A 14699-nucleotide genomic window follows, 5' to 3' on the forward strand; every position below is an offset into this window, starting at 1 on the left:
CTTGGCGAAAAGAAACTCATTCAGTGCCTCAGACTTTAAATGGTGTGAGTTTCTTCATGAGAGGTGAATCAAAGACGTGCCTTGGTGTAGGAGGAGGAGGCTTAGGGAGGGGGGGAGAAAATCAGCTGTCTTTGTCTTTAAAAATGAAACTCTAGGATCAAACTTTGAGCAAATGGCAATAGATTCTGGCAAGTGCTCGTGCCTTCCGGGGATTGCAGTGCAACAAAACAAATCCTGCATGGTAACAACATATAGCAAAAGAGAGGAGAGGCTCTTGTTTACCATGTTTTGCTTTAAAGGGAAAAGTTTTCTGCACCAGATCTCCACTTAAGTGATTCTCCATCGGGGTAGCTGTGTGAGAGACCTCTCGGGATGCCTTTGTCTCGGGTAAAAATGGTGGTGGTTTTCTTCTGTGCCTGTTACTCTGCTAAAAAGATGGGGTTTGTTTTTTTAAAGGCAAGGCTGTTAATTTTGTAAATTTTGTTGATGAACTGCCCAGACATAGATTGACTGCATGAAATTGTCTTTGTCTTCCTTTTTTTAAAAGTAAGTTTGTGCAGTTCTCTCATCACGTTGAAAAAAATCACTTTGTTTTTGCCAGCTTTTACGGTTTTTTATTATCTGAGTATTTATTTTTCAGTGTTAGAAAAATCCATGAATGGGATATGACTAGATCCCTCAGAATACGCTGTTTTTTAAATTAGAATATGGATTTGTGTGCCATGAAAGAAGCACATTCTCTCCTTATTCTTTAATAATCTGTTTTAACCTGTGTGTACTTTTCCTGCAAATTCTTGCCTGTCTATATATATGCACACATGAATACAAATGCTCTCTTGGGTTTTTACTAGCTGTATAAACACAAAATATCTGTCAATTCTAATGTGAAATGTGATTAGGAGCATTTCTTGTGGGTAGTTTCTTGAATAAGTGTAAAATACCAACAATGTGTCAGTCTTTAATAAGAGCCTGAGCATCCTGAAGTTAATTTACCAAATATTTGCATCAGATTCTGGAAATTTCACATTTGTGGAGGGGATTAAATGGGAAGTGAGTGGATTGTGAAGAGGCAACAGGAAGTAGCTGCTGGTAACATTATACTCTTAGTTTAACCTGTGCTCTGTGCAGTTAAAGCTAATTATATATTTTAAAACACGTATTTTGAGCTCACATATTAATTTGCTATTTAAATAAGATTATGGATACAGCGTGTCTGCCACTTCTGCTTCCAGAAATTTCATTTCTGTGAAGACATGTTTGCTAACAAAGAGGTTAACGAGGTCTGCTGCCCTCAGCTTGAGGGCTGTGCTCAGAAAGGACGCGGTGTTCAAACGGAGCACGAGGTTTTACAGGAATTAACAATGCTCCTGCCGTTGCTGCATGTAATTCCCTTTATGTCAGGTACATAAAGGAGAATATCAATACTGCTGCTTTTCCTTGCAAGCCCTTTAAAGGGGTGAGCACATGGGAGGGAAAGGAGGAGGACTGAGACTGATCCTGCATTGTTCCCAGGAGGACTTTAAGCAGTCTGCTCCCAAATTCCTTTGACAAGTGATTTAGAAACCAAAAAAGTTGAAACAATCTAAGCTGCTTGATCAGTTCTCCTGTCCAAGAATCCCAATGTCTCACAGAGTCTGGCACTGACTGTTACAGCACATAAAGATTTCAGTTTCAGCAATCAGAAACTGTTGCTTTTTGGTTGATAATAAAATTGTGAGTTGCTTTCAGAGTAACATGTGGCATTTAACAGAGAATAACTGCAGCAGACTTCCATAAAGCCTTGGTGAAGTATGCCAGAGCTGGCTCAAATTTCATCATTAGCAGAAATCACTTCAGAGACCCAGATGGGTTTTGATGTTGCAGGGGTTGGCTAGGCTGGGTTTGTGTGGTATCTGTGGCTTGGACTGGGTTAGGGCAGCAAACAACAACCAAAATCACGAGATCCAGGCAGGCAAAACAACAGATACAACTGCTATTTTCAAGTGCTTATAATGGAGGGTCTGGTTTTAAGCAGAATTCTTGTATAATAATGTGTACAGTGGCATCTTGCAACGGCATCAGGGGAAAAAATATTATTTAGATCGAACTGAAATAATGTGTCACCACTCTCCAGCTCTTTCCACTGGACTTTATTGGTGTCCACATGACCTGTGGAAATGCTGGGCCAAGAGTGGCCAGAGGGATTAACAAAGTGGTGGCAGGAAAACCTGAGAGCATGTGGACAAGGAGGGAGAGCAGGGGATGTTCCTTGTGTGTAAACATCGTGCTTTTTAAATTCACAAATCCCTTGTGTGTAAACATCGTGCTTTTAAATTCACAAATCCCTTGTGTATAAACATCTGGGGGAAAGGTTTTTGCAGGTAATTAATACTGGGTTCTTCTACAGGGCCTGAGTGTGGATCTGTTAAAAGTTTCATTTGCAAACTAAGGGACTTGAGATACCCCCACTACCTGGAAGTGTCTGGTTTTTAACAAAGATTCTTTTGTTCTCCCAATGGACTTGGCTTAGAGGGTTCACATACAATTTTGTGTCCTTCTGTTGCTTTATCCTTATCTCTCCACCCAACCTTAATTAGAAGACACCATTCCAGATAAACACCATACAACCTATATTTTGGTACATAGACAAGTATTTATAGCCCATATATATTAACATAAATGCTAATATTACCTGCAAGCTGTGTGGCTCAGAGCTGATGGCTGGCCTGAAATTGGTGTACATTGGTTTTATGCCTTTCTTTTTTTTCCGGATGAGATTCTTAACCTGTACTAGCAAGAGGTGGGGTGATCAAACCCATGATGTAGCCATTAAATTCAAGATATTGAGGGTGAATCTTGTGGCTTCTGTAAGGATATTTTCTTTTAAGACATGTAACTGTCTGGAGGAAAAAAATAAGTATTTAGAAAAATTATCCAGATAAAATAAAAATATTTGTTTAAAAATTCATTTGGTTTAAGGACTACCAAAATTTACCTAGCTCTGTCGTTGCTTAGTTTCAGACTATGCACTGTCAGCTTTTTTCAAGTCACTGCTACTTTCATTTAAGCAACCAGTAACAATGGCAAATAAAAAATCCTGCTGTTGATTTACTAATTGCCTTCAGATGAAAGGCAAGTGTTATAGATCCAGAAATTGTGTTCCAGCCCTCTCCTCCTCCTCTGAGGTAACTGAGGGAATGCACATACACTGAGATGGGTGTGTGTCTGAGGTAGCACTAACATGCCAAGAGATTAAATTTTTGCTCCGACAGTCAGATGCAAATAAAAATGTTTACTGTGTAAGCTGCTCACTCATCATAACACAACTCCTTGTGACTCAGACCATAATTCTAGTGACCAAAAAGAGTGCTTTCCACAGAGGTAGAAAGACCATGCACTTGTAAATATTGTCAACTCCAAATAGGCTGGGGAGAGAATGCAGTGTGCATTTTCTGGTGTTGGAATGCAGTGCATTTTTTGTGGTAAAGCTGACTGCCTGGACTCTGCTGGCCATCCTCCTTGTTTTCAGCTTCTAAACTACAACAAAAAGCAGCATATCAAGCATTTCCCTAATCTTCCTCATTAATACAAGTATTATCATTACCATAGGAATCCTATGCAAGTATCAGTGGAGCAGAAGGTGATCCATGTGGCTGAGGAAGAGAGGAGGGTTATGACATAATCTGTCTCCTCACAGAGGCGGGTGATGTGTTAAAAAAGCTCACAAATCACCACTTCAAGTGACTGCCAGGTTTCTTTTCCCAGCTCCTCCCCTCTCCGCAGCCCAGGGTGAGATCCATGGTGTTGGTGACAAATTTCTGAGTCACAACTTGCTGACCAGCCTCAGAAGTTGGAGGGGTTAGGGTTAAAATGAGCTGTGTTGGAGATTCTTGGTGCTGAAAAGGCACTCTTGAGGAGAACATCAACCGACCAACATTTCTTGCCAGATCCTTTGGTACTTTTGCTGGTTATCCCCATTTTAAATCAAAGCTATTGAGTTGTTCTCCAAAGTCTGAAATTTTGTGTGTCACATGAGAAGGAAAATTAAAGCCCTTTTCTTGGAAGAGGACTCAGTAATGACTGGATCATGTAAGTGATACTTCGACCTTCCCAGCAACTTTCCAATATTATTTTCATATTAAATCAGTGAGCCAAAGAGAGATTTGGAAAATAAAAACGAAGAAGCTAAAGCAGGTGATGGAATGCATTATGACCCCCCCAAAAAAAAAAGGTTTCTTTTTCTTTTCTTTCTCTAGAACTGGGAGTTACAGCTGATTTTGAATTGTTCCAGGAAACTTTTTAGGTTAATATCTCTTGCCATCTGATGGGCAGTAAAGTATATCCAAAATTCAGAATTTCTAAGGAGACTGTAATACAGGTGCTCCAAGAAATTCTTTGCAGCTCCTGGCTTCCCATGGCTGGGACAGGTCACCCTTCAGTGGGTAAAACCACACTTCAGTGGGATGTCCTGGCACGGAGTGGTTGTGGATAGTACCACATCCAGCTGGGGACTGTCACCAGGGGTGTTCCCCAGGGATCAGTGTTGGATCCTGTTTGGTGCCTTTATTGATGATCTGGATGAGGGGATGGAGTGCACACACAGTAAGGACAAAGATAACGCTGAGCTGGGTGGGAGTGTTGATCTGCTGGAGGGCAGGAAGGCCCTGCAGAGGGATCTGGACAGGCTGGAGAGATGGGCCGAGGCCAGTGGTGTGAGATTCAACAAGGCCAGGTTCTGGATGCTGTCCTTGGCTCACAACAACCCTGTGGAGCACTACAGGCTGGGGACAGAATGGCTGGGCAGAGAAAAGGACCTTGGGGGTACTGGCTGAGAAGGACTGAACATGAGCCAGCTGTGCCCAGGGGCCAAGAGGGCCAATGGCACCTGAAGTATTGTCCCCAGCAGGCCAGTGGCACAGAAATATTGTCCCCATCAGGCCAGTGGCGCAGAAATATTGTCCCCAGCAGGCCAGGGCAGTGGCTGTCCCCTGTGCTGGGCACTGCTGAGGCCAGGCCTCGAGTGCCGTGTCCAGCTCTGGGCCCCTCAGTTCTGGAAGGACACTGAGGGGCTGCAGTGGAGCTGGGAGGGTCTGGAGGGTAAAAGCCCTGTGAGAAGCAGTTGAGGGAGCTGGGGATGTTCAGCCTGGAGCAAAGGAGGCTCAGAGGTGACCTTATCACTCTCTAGAACTGCCTGACCAAGAGGATGGAGCAAGGTGGGGATCAGCCTCTCCTCCCAGGCAACCAGGGACGGGATGACAGAAATGGCTGAAATAGTGCCATGAGAGGTTCAGATTGGATGGTAGGAAAAATTTCATCACAAAAAGGGTGTAGACCATGGGGACAGACTGCCCAGGGAAATGTTGGAGACACCATTGCTGGAAGAGTTTAAAAAATGTGTAGATGTTGTACTTGAGGACATGGTTTTATGGTGAAAATGGTGGTGGTGCTGCTTGGACTTGATAATCTTAAAACTCTTTTGCAGTCTTAAGAATTCTATGATTCCTGTAGGCAAAGTATTTATGGCATGCAACTGATTTTTTATCTGCAGTAGTACTGCCATCAGCATATTTTTGGCTACCTTGCCTTAGCATATCTCCCCTTCTACTTTGTTATCATAAACATTTCTATGTGTTTTGTGCAATCTCTCTCATTCTTTCATTGGAGGAGGCATAGTTAACATATTTGGTTTATAATTTGTCTAGCCCATGCAACAGTTTGGTCAGTAATACTGGATCTTCTGAAGTAACAACTTTGTAGGAAATCCTGCAAATTCAGCCTTTTAGACCTGTGTGACCACATGACCAGTGTTCATTTATTGTTTGGGAGTTCTTGGAGCAAGCTGTGGTCTCATGTTTTTTGTGCTGTGGGTCCTGTATTTATTTTCTGCTGCTACATGTGACATCTTGCTCAGTTTCCTCTCAGTCCTGGCTCTCTGCAGAATGCTCCCCAGCCATCCACAGATGGCCTTGGTTCATGTTACACTGTTTTATCTTGTCTTTATACATGACACAAAGAATCACCGAGGCTCAAACAACTGTTGTACATCAATCAGACACTTTTATTTAGCAGGTCATTTTTCTGTCTGCTCTACCTTCCTGTGCTTATCTGAGGCCTTTCTGGCTGACCTCACACCTGCATATTTAGAGCCACTTCTGTGAGGTCCTGATCCCTAAAACTTGGTCAAAACCTTGTGACAAAAGTATATTTTGAGTAGAGTTAACACGTTCATCTTTTGATGATGAGTGCTGGTCAGTAAGGTGTGGACTGAGCACCTGCACATTCTGTTTGCTGTGTCCCTGCTGGCCCCTTAAGCAGGCACAAAAGACCAAGATTATTGAATTTAGAGGTGATTCTAGTTAAGGGCCTTGCAGCTATGGTTAAAACATAAGAGCCAGATGCACGGGGAAAGAGTATAAATAATAGAATGCAAGTCAGCACAGACTTGCTCAAAGTTATACATTTAAGCAGAAACAAAGAGTAAAAGCAGAATGAAGAATGGGCTGGCAGCTAAATAAAAGCATTTTAAACGGATCTGGAAGTTATAGGTCCTAGGCTGAAAATATATGAATTTTACTGTATGTTTAATATGGAAATAAATATGACCCAGGAGTCTGTGAAAAGGTTTTACCACTCAAGCCAGTTTCAGCTGGAGTCCTGTGTCTCCTCTTAAGCCTTTAATTTCAGAAGAAGTTGGGAAATAGTCAATGAAGAGGAACCAAAAGAAAGCAACAAAACGAATCTTGGAAAATTAATATTTGAGGAAAAGACAGAAAAATTCATATTTTCTTTCACAGCATGAAGAAGAACCTGATAATTAGAGATGTAGAGATAATCTTCAAATATATAAAAAATCTCTGAAGTGAATGGAAGGACCTATGTTTTAGTTTATGGTGGTATGATAACCATGAAGTTGAAGAGATGATTCAGATTGAGCACAAAGAAAAATGCTCTCATGGTGGGTAGGGAAGAAGTAGATGGAGGAGCTGTGAGTTCCATCCCTGGGTGTCTTTAGAAGAAGACAAAACAAGAATATTGCAAATATTCATTAGCCCTAGGGCGAAATAGTGAACCAGAAGATCTCTTCAGACATCTTTCAGCCCCTGTTTGTTGGTGCCATAGTGATCTCAATTTCTTTCAATATAAATAATCAGAGACAAGGGTGCTTGGTTTCTCTCAGCTTACAAAGGTGCCACATTTGTATTCATTGCCACACTTATATCTAGTTCAGCACTTTATGGCTTGAAAAGCGTCTTTTGATAGGATAAAAATTTGGTTTCTTGATTTGAGTTAACTAGCACCATGTTTATTTTCAGCTTTTGTTTTAGGTTTGGGCCAGTTGGCCTCAGTATAGATTAAGAAGCTATAAATATATTTAATTAAAAAAAAAAATCTGTTCACAAATGTTGAGTTGAAAAGAAAAGGCATCTGGGGAGGAGGATTATAATTGTATTGGTGCCATTGTGCAAGTAACTATAAATGAGCAGTCAGCTGCAGTGGAGGGGAGCTCCTTGGATTCCTGTGTGAGCTGAAAATCCCGGCTGAGGGTTGTGTTCCCTGGCAGAAATGCAGTGCCTGCAGTGGAGCTGGGAAATCATCCTCTGGGGGCTCAGGTTACTTTTGATGCTCTGAGCAAGCAGCTCCTTTCCCACAATGTTGCAGGCTGAACAGAGGAGACTCTTCTAAACTTAAAGAAACCCACATATACTTTTTTTTAATGGTGGCTTTTCTATGTGAAGTAATAAAATTCATAGGAAATGAGGTATAAGAGTTAAGGACAGGCCATATTTTAAAAGGTTTTGCTCCCTAGAGCCTTTTAGAAGTCCCTGAGTAATTGGGTGGCTAAAGTAGCTCCTGATAAGAATTTGATCCTTTAAATAAATTTTTAGTTGCCAACAAAAAACTTTTGTTGTAATTTCTAGGAATAATACACCTATAGCAATTTTTACCACTTGACAATAAATACAAGATTCATTACTGTGGAGAATAGATATTTCAAATTAAATGGGTTTTGTTTCAATAAGATGGTATTCTCCATTGAAATTACAACTTTCTAGAAAATATCAGTCATATTCATTTACCACTTTTGAATGCTGTAAATGAGAGAGTATTCAGAATACAGCTTAAAAAGGGTAGATTCTTAATGTACATTATTTTTTAATGTACATTACAGGCTTAATACACATGAAATAAACAGTTCTGATCTATAGACACATTTTTTCATATTTTTTGTCTTGTAAGAACTGCTTAATATGCAAAACTTTTATTAATTGTTGCTTGAAACTTTAACTGCAAAAATTCTCACAGCACTTTTTTTCCCTCCAAGTCACAGGTGAACCATCATTCATCCAATAATGAAACTTATCAAGAAAGGCTGGCACGATTAGAAGGTGATAAAGAGTCCCTCATCCTTCAGGTATGTCCAAAAGAGAGAAGATTTTTGTCTGCATAATTGATATCCAGCACATGAAAGCTGAAGTGGCAGAATATTTTCTGTCAAACAAATGTTAGCAGCTCACCAAATGTAGCTGATATTTAACGAGGAATTAATTTGTAATCTGTATAATCCCTCTAAATGATTCCATGGTGGGGGTAACCTGGTGGAGGAGAGGGGTGTAACAGCAGTAAAAGTGGGGAGGAGTGGCAAAGGGATTAAAAATAATTTTGTCCCAGGCTACAGCTGGGTTGGTGGTTCTCATTCTAGGTTTGCTAGCTTGTGCCAATTTTCTAGGTTCTGTATGCCACTGTTTTTTTAAATGAACCAGAAGATCATTAAAAGGTAGGTAGATGGAATTGGCATTTCCAAAATGTTTACACCAAAATTGTTTACAACTTCTAAAAGCTTAAGGGGGAGGGAACAGGGACAGAAAATTTGACAGTAAAATGCATGCCTAAGCTTTTCCAGGTTTCCTGTTTCTCAGTTTACCAAGCCTTTTTTCAAACAGATCCTGTGTCCCATGTAAGTTCTCCTCCTGGAGAAAACACATGTTGCACAACTTCAAAAAAAATTATTTTTCTGTGTATTTTTGCTGGTACTAAACCGTACATTCCATGCTTTTTAAAAACCTGAAGCTGGAGATAATTTAAATGGCCCTTGCATATCCTTTCCCTTCATGCTTTCAAATGCATATTATAAGCACATTATATTTATATCACACAAAGCTGAAGTGTGTTGGGTAGGTGTTCTCCCTGCTTTCAGTCATAAGTTTCTGTAAACGTGTCTTGTCCTGTATGTTCTGCTCACACTTGTGTTCATTTACTGAGCAGAAACCTCACTGCTGTTAATTTATTGTTAAATAAACAATAAATGCTTTGAGACATAAGCTTTGGCTTGGTAGGATTTTTTTTTCTCCATGGCTGTTAAACTAAATTGCAATCACCAAATTTAGGAAAAAAACCCCACCTGACTGAAAAACAATCTTCTGGTTGGAATTTAAGGGTGTGCCACAAATTCTCTTTACAACTGATATTTATTAGAATATCTTTTATATTTATTTAGAACACCATTTATTAACCAAGTGGTTGTTAACACTAAAAATTTGATTCCATTAGTAAAAGCAAACAGCTTCTCACACTGCACATTCCTGTTTTGGATGCATGAGCGGCTCATGAGCGGAGGGACAGTGAGGGGCCACATCCAGGTGTTCCATCCAGAGCTGAGGGTGGGACTGGTGCCCCTGTGAGGGTCTCCTTTGTTCCCCACATTTCTGGGCATCAGCTTTTGTGGGTCTGACAGGTCCCTGCAGGCTGTGCCAGGCTCTGCTCTTCTTCTCTTTGTCCTGCAGGTTTTCAGGAACCATTTTTTATCCACACAAACAGGTACCCAGGAGAGTAGCCAGCCCAATGCACAAAACACAGGGGTTTATGACACCTTTTGGGACCTGCCTAGAGTTTTTCTTAGAAGGAATTGACTAAAATCAGAACTAGAAAATGTCTCTCTTGCATTTTACTCCCATCACTTCCACCCCCCATCAAACCCCAAACAATACTCCCCTTCCAAACCCCATCAAACAATATTTATGCATTTTCATTTTCATCTTTCCTTTCCTTTCCTTTCCTTTCCTTTCCTTTCCTTTCCTTTCCTTTCCTTTCCTTTCCTTTCCTTTCCTTTCCTTTCCTTTCCTTTCCTTTCCTTTCCTTTCCTTTCCTTTCCTTTCCTTTCCTTTCCTTTCCTTTCCTTTCCTTTCCTTTCCTTTCCTTTCCTTTCCTTTCCTTTCCTTCCCTTCCCTTCCCTTCCCTTCCCTTCCCTTCCCTTCCCTTCCCTTCCCTTCCCTTCCCTTCCCTTCCCTTCCCTTCCCTTCCCTTCCCTTCCCTTCCCTTCCCTTCCCTTCCCTTCCCTTCCCTTCCCTTCCCTTCCCTTCCCTTCCCTTCCCTTCCCTTCCCTTCCCTTCCCTTCCCTTCCCTTCCCTTCCCTTCCCTTCCCTTCCCTTCCCTTCCCTTCCTCTCCTTTCCTTCCCTTCCTTTCTCCTTTCCTTCCCTTCCTTTCTCCTTTCCTCTTTCCCCTTTCCTCTTTCCTTTCCTTTTTCCTTTCCTTGAAATTTCCTGATCTGGAGGGAATATGAGGCTGGGAGCACTCCAGCCTGGCCTCAGACTCTCAACCCTTCCTAACGCTCCATTTTTAGCTAAGTGCTCGATGCCCCTCACTTTTACAGAAAATATATTGCCTGCAGGCCGAGTCTTGCAGGTGTTGCAAGACTCCTAAGGCAAGATGGAATTTCCAGCTTAGCATAAACTGGGATTTTGTTCTGGGTTCCTTGAAGAGCCTGGCAGATATGATCCTGGAAAGAGGGGAAAATATGAGCTCCAAGTGGCTGATGTGCCTCTCAGCCCAGCTGCTGGAACACACAGCACATGCTTCCAAAGCTGCTAAGCTTTCACTAAATTCCTTTGCAGGTCACATATAAAATCCAGAGCTTTCTTTCCATGTTACGATGGTATTTAAACCTAACCTGAAGCTCTAAATAAAGCTGGTTTTCTTTCTCTGGAACTTGCATCACACTGAAGCAGAGAATTCAGTTTGTCTCTTCATGCCTTCTTGCCTCACATGGGGATTTTTGTGTATCATCCTTCATTTAATGGCAACAAAACAAAGTAGATGAGCAAAAGATTTCCTTGGAGGGAGTCCTCCTGCCCCCTGCCATCTGCCTCCACCCACTCCTTCCTATCAACTCTCATCCTGTACTCTGAGCTACAGACAACTCCTTTAATAGGAAAAAAATAGTCTTTTCCTTTTCTTTCTTTTTTCTGTGATTTTTTTTCTCAGGCATGCTTGGCATTGTGTCAGCAGGTAAAAGAAAGACAGACATCTCCCTTTGCAGCTTCCCTGAAGCGAACTCAATTGTTCATTGGGTTTTAGATATGCTGTGTAGTGGATATATCTTAAAAGTGTCACTTCCACGTGCTGTACATTTTTGTTTTGTTTTATTAATAAAGCTGTTACACGATCAGATGTGAGAGCATATATAAGTTTTTGTTAATGCATTTTCTTCAAAATGGAGTTTAAACACCTTGGGCTCCTTTGTTTGTTTTAGATAATATTTTTCTAGAATAATCAAGGCTTTTTTATAAATAAATAATCACAATGAATATACAAAGGGTATAGTCTCCTTAACATAAGATTTATCCCTGAGATTTTTCCATATCTTTTCAACATTAGCCTGGGTGCAGTTTTTTTTTGTTTTTTTTTTTTTGCTTTGCAAGATTTGGGTTCAGCTGCTGGGCTTTTTTTATTGCACACTCACTTCTCTGTACCACCATACCCACAGTTCTTTACCAGGGTTGCTTATTGCTTCTTTTGCTGGGGTTCATTTTTTGTGTCTCCCTGCTTTTGCTTTCATGTTTTGGCTTGCCAAAGCCTGGGATTCTTTGTTGGAATAGAACTTGGCCACAGCTAAAAGTTTCCTTTCACTCATTGCATTCTTCATAGCTTCAGAACTCTTTATTGATAGGTAATCTATCAATGAAGTTTTGTTCTTGTAAAGAACAAAGAAGGGAAGTAATTGGTTGGGTTGGGAAGGAACAGTTTTCCTATTTATCTGTTTTAGGGAGTGAAATGCCAGCAGAACCAGAAATGGCGATGCACGCTCCAAAACCACATAAAACATTTCCAGTGTGCTCTGTTCTTGCTTGCTCCTTTGCAGTTCTCCAGAGTTTTGCATGAAGGGACCCAGGCTACCTATAGGTAGCTTTCCACCTCTCCTTGAAATGCCCTTTCTTTTTTTATATCAAAACAAAACAGTTGCAGGGGAGGGGAGATGAGAGGGCGGGGTTGGAGTGAAATAGAGGTAAGACTGCAAAACTTCTCTCTTGGTAGAGCAGGTTGCTGCAGTGCACAAGAATATTAAAGCATTTGAGGGCTTTAAAAGGGAACTTCTTGTCAAAACGTGTGTTTGGATGTTATATGCATAAGGTAATTGAAGCTTATTTCCAGTCAGTTCAGTAGCACTGTGCTTCTCCTCTCAAATTGCAGGTGAGTGTTCTCACAGACCAGGTGGAAGCTCAAGGAGAGAAAATCCGGGACTTAGAAATCTGTCTGGAGGGGCACCAGTTGAAGCTGAATGCTACAGAAGAAATGCTCCAACAGGTAAAAATCTGGATTGCAGACCTTCTCCAGAGGTCAGGTGAGCACACATGGTCAGCTTCTCTGCGTGTGTGACTGCCTTTGGCAACAGGATAAGACAGGGAAGGAAAAAAACGCTTTTTTCTTTGTTCTCCTCCTGCTTTGCACTCTCCCCTCCAAGAAATGTTTCTTTGTTTTCCTGTTGCAGAAAAGTTTTACTGGCTGGTTGCATAATGCTGTACGTGGCAGCATGTAAAATGAAACTATTGTGTCTTATTTGAGCTGTGCTTATTTGGACACGGCTGAGTAACTGGTTAGACAGGTTAAATGTATCTAATACATGTAGGAGTTATAGAATTAAGAGGTTTTATTTAAATGCCTTCTGTTTTCCTATGGCTTTGAAGTTAAAAAGCTGCAATTTGGAATGAATTACTGTATCAAGTTCTGTTCTATAATCATTTTTGCTTAACTTTGGAGCTTTCCCCTTAGTTTGAGATGAGAAAATCAATATATAAAGACATTTTTTTCTTTATTTGAATCAACAGTTTCAGGCTATGTGATTTAATTTGTGCTCTTTGATGTCCTTTGCTGAGGGAGCAGAGCAAATGATAAATTAAATACCTTACAGAACTTGCAGGTCTATTGGTGCCTAAGTTCTTTCCCTGTACAATTTTCTGTGGTTGTAGATGCAAATTATCATTGCTAATGCAGTACATAGATATCAAAAATTAATTTGAAACTGTAAATAAGCCTCAAAAATCTATGCCAGAATTTTTAAGGATACTGTTCTCTGTGAGCTTAGTTTTTCTCCCCACACAAATATTGTGTGTTATAAATTTGCTATTTTAGTCCATGTGAGATACACATTTTTATGAACTAATCATAGCTTTAAATGATGATAAGGATCCTTGTGTATATGTATGTAAACAGCAGTGGTTTCTATAAGATAAAATTGCATTCTAAACATTTTAAATTACAATTCTCTGAGCTTCTTGAAAAAACCTTCCATCTCATGCAGTCCAAAATGCTTCCAGCTGGGCAAGGTTGTATTCTGAGGGGACAGCTTTAAAAATGCAGTGAGCGCATGTATTTTCTAGAACTCAACAGTGATTATTTAAGTTATGAAAATCTGTTTTCGCTCTCCAGGAAGGCATTCCCAACAGAGTGCAGAAGCTCCCTGTTCCAGTCTAAAGCTGGATCATTGTTCTGTGACTTCTGCTAAAACTTCTTGGTCTTTCTCTGATTTAAAATGTTTTTTGCCTAGATAGTCTTCTGAGGAAACTGTGAAATTAAAGCCTTATTTACCAGAACACTGAGGAGTCTGAAATTAGAATATAATGCTGCAGGAACATTGCCATTTCAGTGAAAATGTTTGCATCTGCCTGTCTGGCCTTAGGCACGTGCACAAATCGCTTACAAAGCTGATCCTAACGTGATAAACTGCAAAAGGCTGTACCAAAGCTAAAGAAGTCAGAGAATCTCCAGATGCGTCTAAAATAAACCTTAAATCTAAATTTTGGGGTAACTTTTGAGCAGCTGGAGTTGTTGTTTCTCCCAGTAGACAGTGGGATTTGGGAAACCCAAGTGGGACCTCTCAGCAGTCAGAGAAGTTGTACATTCATTGTCTCAGCAGATGATCCTTTTTAATATCATTTATTTAGAGGGTTCTCTTCTCCATTCACTTCTCCGTTCCATCTTTTGTTGAAAAGTTTATCCTCTGTGGGGTTTGAGCTGAGATTTGGGCAGAAGAGAATGACCTGATGATGTGGTGATCATGACATTCATGTCAGATATGTGGCCAGTGGATGTTTCTGCAGATAATTTGTCAAACGTAGAGTGAGTGTGTGGTTTCAGGGGTTTCAATAGATGAATCAGTCAGATTTTGGGGAGATTTGGGTTCAGATCTTCTCAGCCAGCAGCTGCTGCTGGTGTCCTGCTTTTCAGAATGCTTTCTGTTACCCTCATGAGAGGCAGTGTAGTCTAAATTCAGATTTATTTCATGGTTCTGCTTCCTTATTTACAATATATTTGAACTCCACTGATTTTTCCTTTGTGAACGTAAGTCAGCTGCTGCCTCTGAGTGGAAAATGAAACAATAAAGATAAAGCCCTGTCTTTTTAATTTCAAGAACTATAAGAAGAGTGACTCATAATTAATTCTGTGC

General features: G+C 40.6%; 1 protein-coding gene across 14 annotated transcripts in view; it reads left to right on the forward strand.

Moving 5' to 3' along the window:
* The window catches only part of PPFIBP2 (PPFIA binding protein 2), a 93230-nt gene that overhangs the window by 41000 nt on the left and 37531 nt on the right, over positions 1-14699 (forward strand). For 11 of the 14 annotated variants that reach the window (XR_012580928.1, XM_074543831.1, XM_074543824.1 and 8 more), the window contains 2 exons: positions 8303-8392; positions 12446-12559. Coding sequence is in view for 13 of the 14 variants with exons in the window: in XM_074543831.1 (XP_074399932.1) it covers positions 8303-8392; positions 12446-12559 (204 nt within the window). In the remaining variant the exon portion in view is untranslated. Of the gene's footprint in view, positions 1-143; positions 388-8302; positions 8393-12445; positions 12560-14699 lie in introns of those variants that run through there. The other 3 variants (XM_074543832.1, XM_074543833.1, XM_074543835.1) reach the window with 2 other exon arrangements.

The sequence above is a fragment of the Zonotrichia albicollis genome, chromosome 6 (assembly GCF_047830755.1).
Source record: "Zonotrichia albicollis isolate bZonAlb1 chromosome 6, bZonAlb1.hap1, whole genome shotgun sequence".
Classification (NCBI taxonomy): domain Eukaryota; kingdom Metazoa; phylum Chordata; class Aves; order Passeriformes; family Passerellidae; genus Zonotrichia; species Zonotrichia albicollis.